General features: G+C 35.3%; 1 protein-coding gene across 2 annotated transcripts in view; it reads right to left on the bottom strand.

The window, feature by feature from the left end:
• Nucleotides 1-12,980, bottom strand: part of DNAJC10 (DnaJ heat shock protein family (Hsp40) member C10) — a 206,237-nt gene that overhangs the window by 3,764 nt on the left and 189,493 nt on the right. For both annotated transcript variants that reach the window (XM_072961264.1, XM_015244378.3), the window contains 7 exons: nt 9,158-9,285; nt 8,738-8,854; nt 6,484-6,585; nt 5,124-5,279; nt 3,935-4,068; nt 2,925-2,978; nt 2,503-2,650 (listed from right to left, as the gene is read on the bottom strand). In XM_072961264.1, the coding sequence (XP_072817365.1) occupies nt 2,503-2,650; nt 2,925-2,978; nt 3,935-4,068; nt 5,124-5,279; nt 6,484-6,585; nt 8,738-8,854; nt 9,158-9,285 (839 nt within the window). The remainder of the gene's footprint in view (nt 1-2,502; nt 2,651-2,924; nt 2,979-3,934; nt 4,069-5,123; nt 5,280-6,483; nt 6,586-8,737; nt 8,855-9,157; nt 9,286-12,980) is intronic.

The following is a 12,980-nucleotide window of genomic DNA, read 5'->3' as shown; positions in this document are numbered from 1 at the left end:
AGCACGGGACCTCCTCCTACACCTGCCCCTCACATTAAAATGTCCAATCACAGTTCCATCTTTCATCAATAATTTTTTCTGCAGTGAAAAATCTCCCAGGGAGATTTTATATATCTATATGCCTTCCCCCTTAATTAAAGTCAGGTATGTATACACTGGCCTGCTTCTCCTAAATAAGCACCTTAGAAACAACATTTCTAAAATGAATCCTATCCCCTTAAGCTGCTCTTCCTTCTGTCCTACTATTCACTTAGTCCAAGCCAGAAACTAGAGCCATCCTAGACTTCTTTTCCTCTCACATTTATCACAAACTAAATCTATTTATTCTTATCTACTTGTTCCACTCTTTGTATCACCACTGCCCTAATCCTGGTCCAGGTTATCACCTCACTTCAGGATAATAAAAATATCTTTGTTGCCTCTAGTTTTGTCCCCAGTGCTAGGGTACTTACAGGTAGACCAGGACACCAGCAAAGCTGCATGCAGAATCAGTTGTGCGTGCACACACACACACATACACACACACACAATGAAGGTCAGTGAAGTCTTGTCAACTTGTATTTCAGTTATAAGGACACCATATTGCTTCTGGTGCTCTGCTCGCTCTCTCTGGCCTTGTTGGCCCATGTTCAGTCCATTCAATGCCATCTTTCTAAGATATAAAATGGATCCTGTCATATCCAGCAGTTTTCCTCCAATGCGTATATAGAATACATGCTGAATAGCATGAACTCACTGAGGAAGAGTGTACAAACTTCTTGCCTAATTATTGAGCCTCAGTTTTTGCCACTCCTGTTTTTTCTTTATCCCCTGGTAATACTGGACCAACACTGGAAATACCTGGACATGTTTCACGTTCCTAGTCGTGCTGTAATTCTCATCTCAAATGCTAACCTTTCTGTGGAGCCTTTTGTCTCCTCTTGGTATGACCCTGACCTTCTTTTTCTCATATTCTTGCTTCACTCTAATTTCACTACAGCAATGATCCGCCTACTTATTTATATATGTTTATTTAAATTTTATTTTCCCACTAGATTAAAATCTTCTTAAAGACATGGAATTGTCTTTCCATTTTTTTTAGCCATAGTATTTAGCATAATGCTTTTTTACCTGATACTCAGGATTTGCTGAATGACCTAAATACTTTCCTGCAATATTCAACATACAGCTGCATTACAAAATAATTAATAAATTTTTTTTAGCACTTAATGGATAGGAGAGTAAAACATTTTTGTTAGAATTATTGGAGAAAAAGGAAGCATAAGAGGAAAAGAAGAAGCTATGGTAAGTAGAAAAAAATGAACAGCCTCTTATTTTTAAGGACCAGTCAATAACTAAAACAGTCTTTCACAACTCCATAGGAACTCTGAAATCCCTTAGCTAAAAAATTCCCATGGCTTGAGCTATTCAGCTTTTGTTTTGGACTGGTGGAACTGGCGCTGACTTTCTCATTCTAATGAATGACGAATGTTCTGTAGCCAAAGACAAAGTTCCTTGAGTACAGAGGTGAAGAAGCTATCAATGTGGATTAGGTTATTAGCAGGACTACTATAATACAAACACCAAAACAGACTGCATTCAGCTTAATTTTGAAAGTATTTACTGAGTTAAGACACTGGGGTTACAGATAGGTAAGACATGTACTGTACTCTCAAGAAGCTCATAGTTTTATAGAGGAGACAGGTATCTAAATATATAGTTGACATGCACTGTGTAAGCACACTGATGGAGTGCGAGATACCCAGGTGACAATGATTAACTGGGAAGGGCAGAGAACACAGAAATGCCACTGAAGCTGGGCTCTGTAGGATAAGGAGGAATAAAATCTAGATGACCAAGGTAAGTAAGGAAAAGGCATTTTAAGAGAGCAAACAGCATGTACAAAAAGGTACTTGTTCAGAGAACCTGGAGTACTTTGTTGTGCCTGGAGTATAAGGTGTGAGTTCAGGGAAAGAGAGAAAGCTGAAGAGGTCAGAAGGCTCAGATTAGAGACCTGCAGTCAAGGATGTACTTCAAGAAATGTGGTTAACATGAAGGCAGAGAAGGCAATATTTCAGAAAGATCATCAGGGAGGAACTGAAGAAGGTAGACTGGCCAATATGAGACTACTTAAAAGGCACATATTATTAGCCTAGATGAGAGATGATGAAGGCTTGAACAAAGAGGCTAGCAGAGGAGATGCACAGAAGATGACAGATTCGAAAGGCATTTGGGAGACAGAACTGACAGGATCTAGTGACTGCCTGGAGAGCAGCAGAGTAACGGTGTCAGAATGGAAATAGGGAACAAGTGGAAGAAATGGCTGTTATGGTTAGGTAGATGACGTCAAGCAAGACAGGTTTTACTAAAGAAGGAAGAAATCTACTGCAAAGATTAGTCACAGAAATGGAACAGAGTTTTAAAAAATTCAGCGGAAACTTTAAAAAAAATTATAAATATAATTTTTATCTAATAAAACATGCATGTCACTCCAACTTATTTAAGTAGATAGACAAGACTTACCCTAGCCAAGAGCTCAAACTCTGGAGCAAAGTTTTGGCAAGGTCCACACCAAGGAGCATAGAAATCAATCACCCAATGGTTTTTCCCTTGTAAAACTTTTTCATTGAAACTCTGAGGTGTTAGATCTATAGATGCTTGAGGTAAAAATCTGTGGTAAAGGATCAAAATTATTTTCCATTATACACAATCAAAGTAAACATCTAAAACAGAATACTGCAAATCGTTCTAAGTTAAAAAATGACTTCAAAGAATGACAATGTAATTAATAAAGCACAATCTTGTCCTGGCAAATTATATTTCTTCACTAAGTACTTTAAAATGTGAGAACCTTAAACAAGTCCATAAATTTAGCTACAGACGTGAGAGGAAGGTAAGCAGCATTGACTATAATTTATACAATGATACATATTTTAATTACTCACCCTAGACCCCAGATTCTTAGGGAATAAGCATCCCTATTCCAACCACTGTAACTACTGAAAGAAGAAAAAATATGTAAGCTGTAAATGGTATTTTCTATCATTAGATATGTTCAGAAAAACAATCTCACTGTAGCAATTTAAAAGATGATAAGTTTAGCTGACTGACTTCATCTAGCATCTTTCTCAGACACACTTAGCTACAAATATTGCTTTTAAGGCTTCCCAAATATATTTTTCTTTAGTCTGATGTCTTTTGTGCTCCAGACTTGAATGTTCAGCTGCCTGCTGGGCATCTCCCACAGACCCATGCTAACAGTAAAACTCAAAATATCCAATGCTTTAATTTCTGAACCTTTAGTTATTGCTGTCAAGTTCTTACCCACTTTTTTAAGACTCACGTCGAAAGCCAGCTCATAAATGCAGCCTTTCATGATTGCCTCTCATAGCTGTGATCCCTTTCTCCTTTGAAATCCATGGTTCATTTTTACTTTTTAAATAGTATTTATTATATTCTGCCTTGCATTTGAGTTTCTTACCTGAAATGTCATGAGGTGTTTCGTAAACAGCATGGGCACTAAGACAGACCTGAGTTCAGACCCCAACTTCAAACTTTAGCAGCTGTGTGACTTGGGAAAGTTATCTAACGTATGTGAATTAGTTTACTTATCTGCAATAGTAGGAAGGGTAACAATTCTTATTTCTCGTGGTATGTGTGAGGACTAGCAGAAATAACGTGAGCAAAAGCATCTAGTATAGTACCTGAAACCAAATAGGGACTTAAACGTTCTTCTGCTTCTTACTTTCTTCTTTGCTAGACTGTCAGCTTCACGATCGTGGGACTGTTCTGACACTTTTCACCTTCTAAACTTCTCATTACCACACTATCTTAACATGGTGAGCTCCCCAAAATATTTGGGGGTTTAACTTTTAGTTACTTAGGATAACTTTTAAATTTTAACTGTGTAAGTAAATCATTACATAAATGTCTTCAGATTTTAGAGAACACTTACTGATATTGATAAGCGTTATTTGATTTTTGGGGAAAAAATCTTATCTCAGGGTATCTCCGAACATTTTCTTGGGCACAAAAAGAATGATATTGTTGGCAGTCTATACTGCCCACGTTGATCAGTCCAGTTAACGTCTATAAAGCAAAAAAAGGTAAGTAAAATATGAAAATGAATATATGTATGCATATACGTGACTGAGACACTGTGCTTACATCAGAAATTGACACACTGTAACTGACTGCACTTCAATTAAAGAAAGAGATTAGAATAAAATTACCTCTGTAACTATTTTATATGTTTATAATGGAGAAATCATCACTATGAGATGATTATATTAATTATCAGTGATTTTCAACAAATAAAAATTGCTAAAAGCTTAAAACATAATGGAACATTTATAGTAATGAACTAGAAATCTAATTTTTATAGTCAAGAATTTACTTCAATTATTTCAGATTAAATAACTGATTTTGTTCATCTATTACACTGGGAAAATTATGTATTTCTAAAACTCAAAGAGTTAGAAACCAAGAATTAGTGAAGTTCTTTGCAACTTTATTTCCAAAGAATTACTTTTTCAAATGGAAACATGGGTTGCAGGAAGCATACTGAGTCATGCCCAAATTAAAAAATTTTATTGAAAAGAGCAGAAAATTACATTATCATAAGTGTTAAAATACTAGAAATAAATTTAACTCTTAGGTTTGTTCACTATTTATCCTACAAATAAATATAAAATATAAGTGCATTTTCCATTCTGGTATTTAAATAATTTTTTCCCAATCTTTTATGATTTACAACAATCTATTTGCAGGAAATTAAAAAATCTGACTATTTCATTGATCAAGGCCATTTTTTTTTTTACTTTAGAGTCTCACAATACAGTGAAGAAACTCTAAAAATGAAAGAGTAGAAAAGAATTTTACTACTAAATAAAGAGGATCTTTGGGTTGACATTGGCAGAAATTCAAATTATGTTCCAAGTGACACAGAAAAAAAAAAGCGTAATTATTCTATATCATTCATATACCAGACAGAAATAGAGCTGAAATCTAATTGGTATATAAAAAGTGATCACAACTGTTAAGTGATAATCTAGAGGTGGGTTCACGCATCTCAATTTCAAAATAACTGTTAAATAAACATTCTCAGTAAATGTTAAGATTTATAGTAAACTATTTTACTATACCCGGGCCATTCTTTTCCATTCTGGCATTAAGACTTGGCATGGATGACACCATGGAGAATAGAAATCAACCATCCAGACTTCATCATGTTTTCTCTGTTTAACTAGTTCAGTGAAAGTGGTAGGTGTCAAGGAGATCACAGAAGGATTCATAAGATCCTAAAGAGAACACAGCTTTCATCAGAACAGATATAAAAAAGGGTAGTTCATATATTCTTGGCACATTGTTGGTATATGTCATCTAGAAAAGTTCTTGTTTTTGAAAAATCAAAAGATACATAAGGATATTTAAAGAGAATCTATTGTGAAATATTTTAAAAAGCAAGAAATACTTTATTTTTTAAGTTTGGATTTTGCCCATCAGTCTTCTTAAATCAAGGTGTATTTTCTTATTTCTGTGTCACTAAAATCATCCTAGGTAGAGAAAAGAGGAAACTTTAAGGATATGGGTAGATGAGGCAAGAGATCCAATAGTTGGCCAGATGTCTACATAGGCCATATTGTTCTTTCTGGAACCTGTAATTTGGTTGGAAATGACCCTTTACTTATTAATGGAAAGCCTAAAAATTCCATTTTTCTGACATTCTGACTGGAGATACTGCACGATCTCAGATCATTTGCTCCAAATGCTGTTTTAACAGAGCTTCAATCTATCATGATTGAGTATTACTAATGGAGATGTTAGCTTCCCTGGGGAAACTATAAAAAAAAGACACACAAAAATCTGTTACTCTGGAGGAGGAAGAGATGGGAAGGACAGAGAGCAGAATGATTACTGCATGGATAATAAGCTAGAATTGTTCATTTCTTCCTTAGGAGGCCCTGTAACTATTTTAGTCAATTAAGACTATTAGAAAAAAAAAAAAGAGGAGATGGATGCTATAGATGCAGAACACTCCTGTGCTAATGACACAGCAGGCGTGGCATAAGCTGCCTAGGCCTGAAGAAGCCCTCCACTGCCGGTTGGGCTAACACTGCCCTTAACCACACATTTCTTGGAATTATCCAAGAATGTGGGCTCACTGTTACCTCATCTATATGGGACCTGAAAGAAATAATCTGCATTAGTTCTATCAGAGAAAAAAGGGAAAGGGGAGTGACAAGGCTTTATGTAAAAGTTATAATTGCACGTATTCAATAAATAACTGTGTCCACTAAGTACAAGGCATGGTACTAGGTAACAAACAAAGCATGTATTTGTTATAAACTCTGAGAATAAATCTATAATAAGAGTAAAATACTAGAAAATTTAAAAAATTTTGTCAGAAAAAGAATAAATCCTACTATTAAACATTATTAAATGTTCATACAAAGTGTATGAATATGTGGAAGAGTGTATACCATAGTCTATAACTTAACATACTTCTACAAACTCCAAGATCTGTTCAGCAGAGTGATGTCCTTCGTACTCATGAACGTTGGACTGGTTGAACACCACTGTTGTTGGATAAGCCTGAATGTTATACTGTTAGGAATGAGAATACAAGTTAAACAAATATTTTATACATTTTACCTACTTGTTTCAAATTATAACCAGTTTACCTTTAAGTAACAACAACAAAACTGTAAAAACTCACTGCTAAAGTGGCTACATTTAGCAGAGGAAATAGATTTACAATTGTACTCCTGAGTACTTGACCCTTATTTACAGCTACTCCATTACTCATAAAATCCATAGGCACTGAAACTCTGAGAAGTGAGCATGGTTAACTATGAGCTTAGTCCTTTTCTACTCTCCTGAACCAAGGTGGATGATGCTGTAAAGAGTGGACCAATTTCTAGCTTAAGTGTTTTTCTGAAACCATAACAAAAATTCCAATTTGTCTAGAAGTAGAAGAAAATCAAGGAAATAAAATAGCAAGAATAAGGAAATAAATTAATAGTTCATGTGTACACAACCATATTTTTGGTTAAAGAATTATGAATCATGCTCTAGGAGTGTAGTCACTTTTTATTCTTTGCTCAAGACAGTTTTTATGGTAAAAAATACTGTAATTTCCTCCTCAGAATTAATAGGCACACACTAACCCAGAAACCATCTCTATTTTAAATTTTTATTTACTTTTTAAAACGTTATAGCGATCCCTGTTTGTGGATTTGCTGGAGCTGAACTATGCATCCTCAAAGTTGACAATCACTGCTTAGCAAATTGGAATCTTTGACTAGGATTCAAAAATAATTTTAGAAAAAATAATAGAAACACTTAATCTTTTATAAATGACTGCACATAACCAATTATATAAACAAAACAATTTTATCTAACATTTGACAAGTCCTTACTATGTACTGAGCACCCTTTTAGCACTGAAACACAGTTTCTCATCTGTTCCTCATAACAATTCTATTCAAAAGCAACAATTACTAAGTCAACTTTATAGATGAGAAAACTGAGGTAGTGAGAGATAAAGTTGACTTGGTCAAAGTCAACCAATTAGTAAGTAGTGAATCCTGGCCTCTACTCTGAGTGAATTTGATTCAATAGTTTCAAATCTTTACATTTTACTTAATTATCTATAGAATATTAATAGTGGTGGCTCTATTTTTAGCTTTTTGAGGAATCTCCAGTTTTTCAGAGTGGCTGTACCAGTGGCTGTACACTCCCACCAACAGTGAAAGAGGGTTCCATTTTCTCCACACCCTCTCCAGCATTTATTATTTGTAGACTTTTTGCTGACAGTCATTCTGAGCAGAGTGAGGTGATATCTCATTGTGATTTTGATCTGCATTTCCCTAATAATTAGCAATGCTGAACATCTTTTTAATAGCCTGTTGGCCATCTGTATGTCTTCATAATAATAATTACTGAAAGTCATCAGATATCCAGTGTTCAAGTTTCCCCAACTGGCTTTTTTTGCAGTTGGTTTGTTTAAATTGCATCCAAACAAGGCCTAAACACTGCCTCTGAATGATATGTCTTTTTAAGTCTCTTTAATATCTTCTCTTCTTTCAATGTTTTTGTTTAATAAATTGGTATTTATCCTGTAAAGTTCTCTACATGCTAAGATTTGAGGTCTGCACACGGTGTCACTTAACGTGTCCTTCTGTCAATGGATTTCTTATACACTGATATCTGAAGGCTTGATTTGATTTAGGCTTTTGCCCCTCAAAAATATTTTATACATGGTATTACATACTTTCATCAAGGTATATAATTTCCAGTTCTTCCTAGAATTGAAGAATGAATATTTATTAACCTAAGAAAAATTTTTAATGTAAACAAAGGTTTCAAAAACCTTATTTGTTTTAATATCCTTCTATTAATTATACTTAGAAGACAAAGTAAAAACTATGGAGTGACAAAAGGTAGTATTACATTTAAAAAAACCTCAAAGATCTTAAATAACTGGAAAATCATGTATTTTATCAAGTCAACTCAGTATTTTTCTGAGTTTCATAAATAAGACCATATCTACATTGAACCTCATATAGTCTCTACATTTTAATCCCATCATAATTTTATATCATTTTGTTGAAGTTATTTATTGAAATAATTTATTATTACTCTAAATGTAGATGTACATTTCAAAGTTACTTTACTGCTTTAACATTAGACTGCCAAAAGGTCTCTATTTTACAAAAACATTATTTAGAATAAATTTTTTTATACTTTGCCTTACCATGTTACAGAGTCCCTCGTGAACTGTACAATCTAATGTACCAAACTTAAGCTGACCATAAAGATGCTTTGATGCTTTTCGTAACTCTGGCAATAAAGCTCGACATGGTGGACACCACTACAAAACAAAAAATATTCACAAGCACTGAACCAAATGAAATAAAAAAAGACATCATTTTTGCAACAAGCAATATTCTAAGTAAGATAAACCACAACTTAGTTTTAAGTCTTATGCATTTATATACTTAATACTTGGAGGGGCAGGTATATCAGTGCTCTCTTAGAGGCAGTATGTGATAGTGGTCAAAAATGAGTAACACGTTTTTAATATTTATGGTTCAAGGTTATCTAGAAAATGTCTTTTTGCTGTGACAAGACAAAATATGACAACACTGAGATTTGACAGATAAAAATAACTTACAGGGGCAAAAAAATCAACAAGCCATGGTTCTTTGTCATTGGCAGGAAAATTTTGAGGTCCAAGTGTGGTAACATGAGAATTAACACTTTCTTTGGCAAAGGCAAGTATATCATATAGAATCTTCTTTCCTTTGAAATCGAGAAAGAGAAAAATTAAAATTTACATTCTGCCTTTTTATCCATAGAAATTTTCAAAGTTTTTATACTCGAAATATTGAAGAGAAGAAGATACAGTTATGAACAAACGGATTTTGAGGTTTTAATGTTCTCAATACTACATACACACAGTTTGCTCTGTCAGGAGTACCCCTGCCTTTACTGTTTCTTGGAGGATCAGATAAAATGTTCAGATCTCTTTGTAAAGTTCCTTCATCCTTGCAGGCAGAATAACTTCGTTGTAGTGTTCTTTGAGTTCTTTTTGTTTACCTGACTACTGTTATGGCCTAACTCTTAAATCTGTTTCTTCGACCTAGACTTTTTTATTTTATAAATTCAAAACCTGCTTTACCAACTGCCCAGTGGAAATATTCACCTGGATGCCATATACACATTTCAAAGATAATATACCCAAATAAAAGTTGAGTCATTTTCCCCAAACCTGCTCCTTTTTTTCTCACCATCCCTACCTCAGCAATGGCATTACCATCTACTAAATGCCTAAATAAGATTCCCCAGGGTGATTTCTGCCTGCTTCCTTTGCCCTTCTACCAGAGCTCCATCCATTCTATCTCTTACCATCTCCAACCTCAATTTTGGCTCTTGCCTAAATTCCATCTGACCTACTGAAATAACCAAGCTAGTCTTTCTGTCCTGTCTTCCTTAACTACACTTTCTACACTGCTGCCACAAACAAGTTACAAAAACATTAAGTTGATCATGTTGTTCCCCTTACTTCAAGGCCTGTGACGATTTGCTGCTGCCTAAGAATATACTCCTTGGTGTGGCAAATAACAGCTTTCTTAGGACCAGTACATAGTCCATTTCCCCAGGTGCCCTCTGATCTGTTCACTCGATAGTCAATATTAAGTCAAGCACCTACGAGGTGTCAGGCCCCACTTAAAATGCCATAGGGCATGTTAAATATAAGATACAGACCTTCTTCTTAAAGAGATCACAAGCCAGTAGAAGAGAAAGAAACATTTTCATAAATATTTAAATAGAGTGATAAATGACACTACATTCTCCTGCTTTCTCCTTATTCTTTAGCTGCTACTGCTTGAATTTCTTTATGAATTCCTCTTTGACAATCCCTTAAAAGTGATCCCTGGACCCTGATCTTTTCTCTTCACTTTTAGTCAAGCTCATTCTCCCAAGCTTTAGTTACCATTGATATGATGATTCTCTGTTGATTATCTGTATCTACAGTTTCAGCCCAAATTCCTCTCCTGAGGCCCAGGCCTATACTCAACTGTGAACTGGGGGTGTCTACTCCATGTCAACTCCTCCTCACTGAATGGTGCCATCAGTCACTCAACTGCCAATTCACCAAGTCAGAAACTTGGGCTTCCTCTTATTCCCCTACATCTAAACACAATCAAGTTATACTGATTTTGTATTCTTGGTATTTAAAAAAATCTGTCCACTTCTCATCTACATTATCGCTGTTTAGATAAGGCAGCCATCTTTTCTTCTCTTACATAAATGACTGCATCAGACTTCTATCTGTTCTCCCTTCCTCCAATTTTACTTTTATCCATTCTAGGCAGCCAGTCACCTTCCTACAATGTAGAACTGGTTAAATCATCTCTCTGCTTAAATCTATGAATGCCTCTGCTCTGCCTCTAGGATAGAGTCCAAATTACTTTACCTGATAGATAAAACATATAATTTGGACCCCTGGTGCCCCCTTCTAGCCTCAAGTCTCATTCCTTTCCAAAATTCAACATTAGAGCTATCCTGAAATTCTTGCTTTCTAAAAATAAATGAGGCTTTCTATCTCAGAGCCCACGAAAACATTTGTTGGTTCCTGTGCTTGGCATGTGCTTGACACATCTTTATTTGGGAAACCATTACTTCTACTTTAGATCTCAATGAAGAGATTACTTTCTCTTACCTCAGAAAATTATTTTCTTTTTGTTCTTCCTATGTGTAACCCATACTCATATCTTACAGTAGCCAGTCTCTAAGACTGCCCCCAATGATCCCTCATGTACTCATACCACTGTTGTACCAGGGTTTGTGTGTGTTACCAACAGAATATGGTGGATTTGACAGTTTATCTTGTCTAAGCCAGATTATAAAAGATTGTTGCTTTTGTGTATATGTATGTGTCTCTATCTGATTGTTCTGGGAGAACTGAGCAGCCTTACAGAGAGGCCTGTGTAGTGAGGCACTGAGGCCTCCCAATTATCTGAGTAGGCTTGGAACCAAACATGCCAGCAGTCTAACCTTCAGATGACCAGAGCCCTTGCTGACCCTGATTGCAACCTCATGAGAAAACCTGAGCCAGAACCACCGGGCCAAGCTGATCTCAGATTCCTAGACACCAGAAATTGTGTGAGTTAATAAATGTTTACTGTTTTAAGCTGCTAAGTTTCGGGGTAATTTACTACTCAGAAACAGATAACACTCCTTCAAACATTTTAAAACTTGCCCCTTTATGTGTCCGTTTCTCTACATAATGTCCTTTTAAGATAGAGATTAATTATAGTTCATTATATCCTACTTCCTAGTATTGTAATTGGCACATGTTTTATGCTCAATACCTATTTAAATAAAAAATAATACAAGTTATGTTATAAAGATAGTGGTAACACAAAAGGAAGTACTTGGGTATTCATAGTATATTCCCAGGGAAGAAAAAGCTTTAAGCTAAGTTTTGAAGGGTGATTTAGAGTTTACTAAATATTTTTAGGGGCAGGGAGAAGTAATTACAATGTAGGAGACAGAAAAATCTTGTGTGAAGGCACAGAGGAGTGAAAGAACATATTTTTAAAGATCCATAAGCAGCTGATGCTGATTATTTGGAGGGCAAAGGTGGGAGATGAGGCTGGGAATATGGGCACAGGCAGATAGTGAATGCTCCCTATTAATTTAACAACTGTTTACTTAGTTCCTACTATGCACCAGCATTTTAGGTGCTGGAAATACAGTGGTAAGCAAAACAGACAAAGTCACTGCACCTATGCTAAGGAATCTAAAGTGTATTCTAAAAGAGATCAGGAGATTCAAGGCAGAAAAATGAGTGAATGTTCTAGGTATTCTAGGGTAATAACTCTGCAAATAAAACAAGTAATTAGTTGTAAAGAGAAAATGCTACGAAACAGAAAATTGTACTGAAAGATATTATAGCAGATGACCAAGACAATAAACCTGAAATGAGGTAGCAACAGAGGAGAAATCTATGAAATATTTCAGAGGTGAAAAAGAACAGAATTCCATTATTAAAACTTGGGTCATTTCTAGCACTTTCAGGAGGCGGCATAGTTTAGCATGGCTATAAAACTAGGCTTTGGATGTATCTGGATACAAACTCTGCCTTTACCAGTTACTAGCTATTTGTCATGGGCCAGTTACTTTATCTTCCTGAGTCTCAGTTTTCTCCCTTGCTGGACTGTTGTGAAGATAAAAATGCAAATGCAAAATATGCAAAAGCCTTTAGAAAAACATCTGATTTATAAGAAATACTGAACAAGCAGTAGTTACTGTTAAGTGTATCTTGGCAAGTCTTCGCTCACATAGATCCTTCAGTCTACAGGTCCTCACCTGATTTTTTGTATTTGCTTTGGGAAACTTGAGCATTCAAATGTCACCTCAATTCAAACATCACCACCTCCTGACCTCTACTATGTAGAAGTTTATTTGATCTTATGATTTATACATAA

Source organism: Vicugna pacos, chromosome 5 (genome assembly GCF_048564905.1).
Source record: "Vicugna pacos chromosome 5, VicPac4, whole genome shotgun sequence".
Taxonomy (NCBI): domain Eukaryota; kingdom Metazoa; phylum Chordata; class Mammalia; order Artiodactyla; family Camelidae; genus Vicugna; species Vicugna pacos.
The sequence above is the reverse complement of the archived record's forward strand: the minus strand, read 5'-3'. Positions and strand labels throughout refer to the sequence as shown.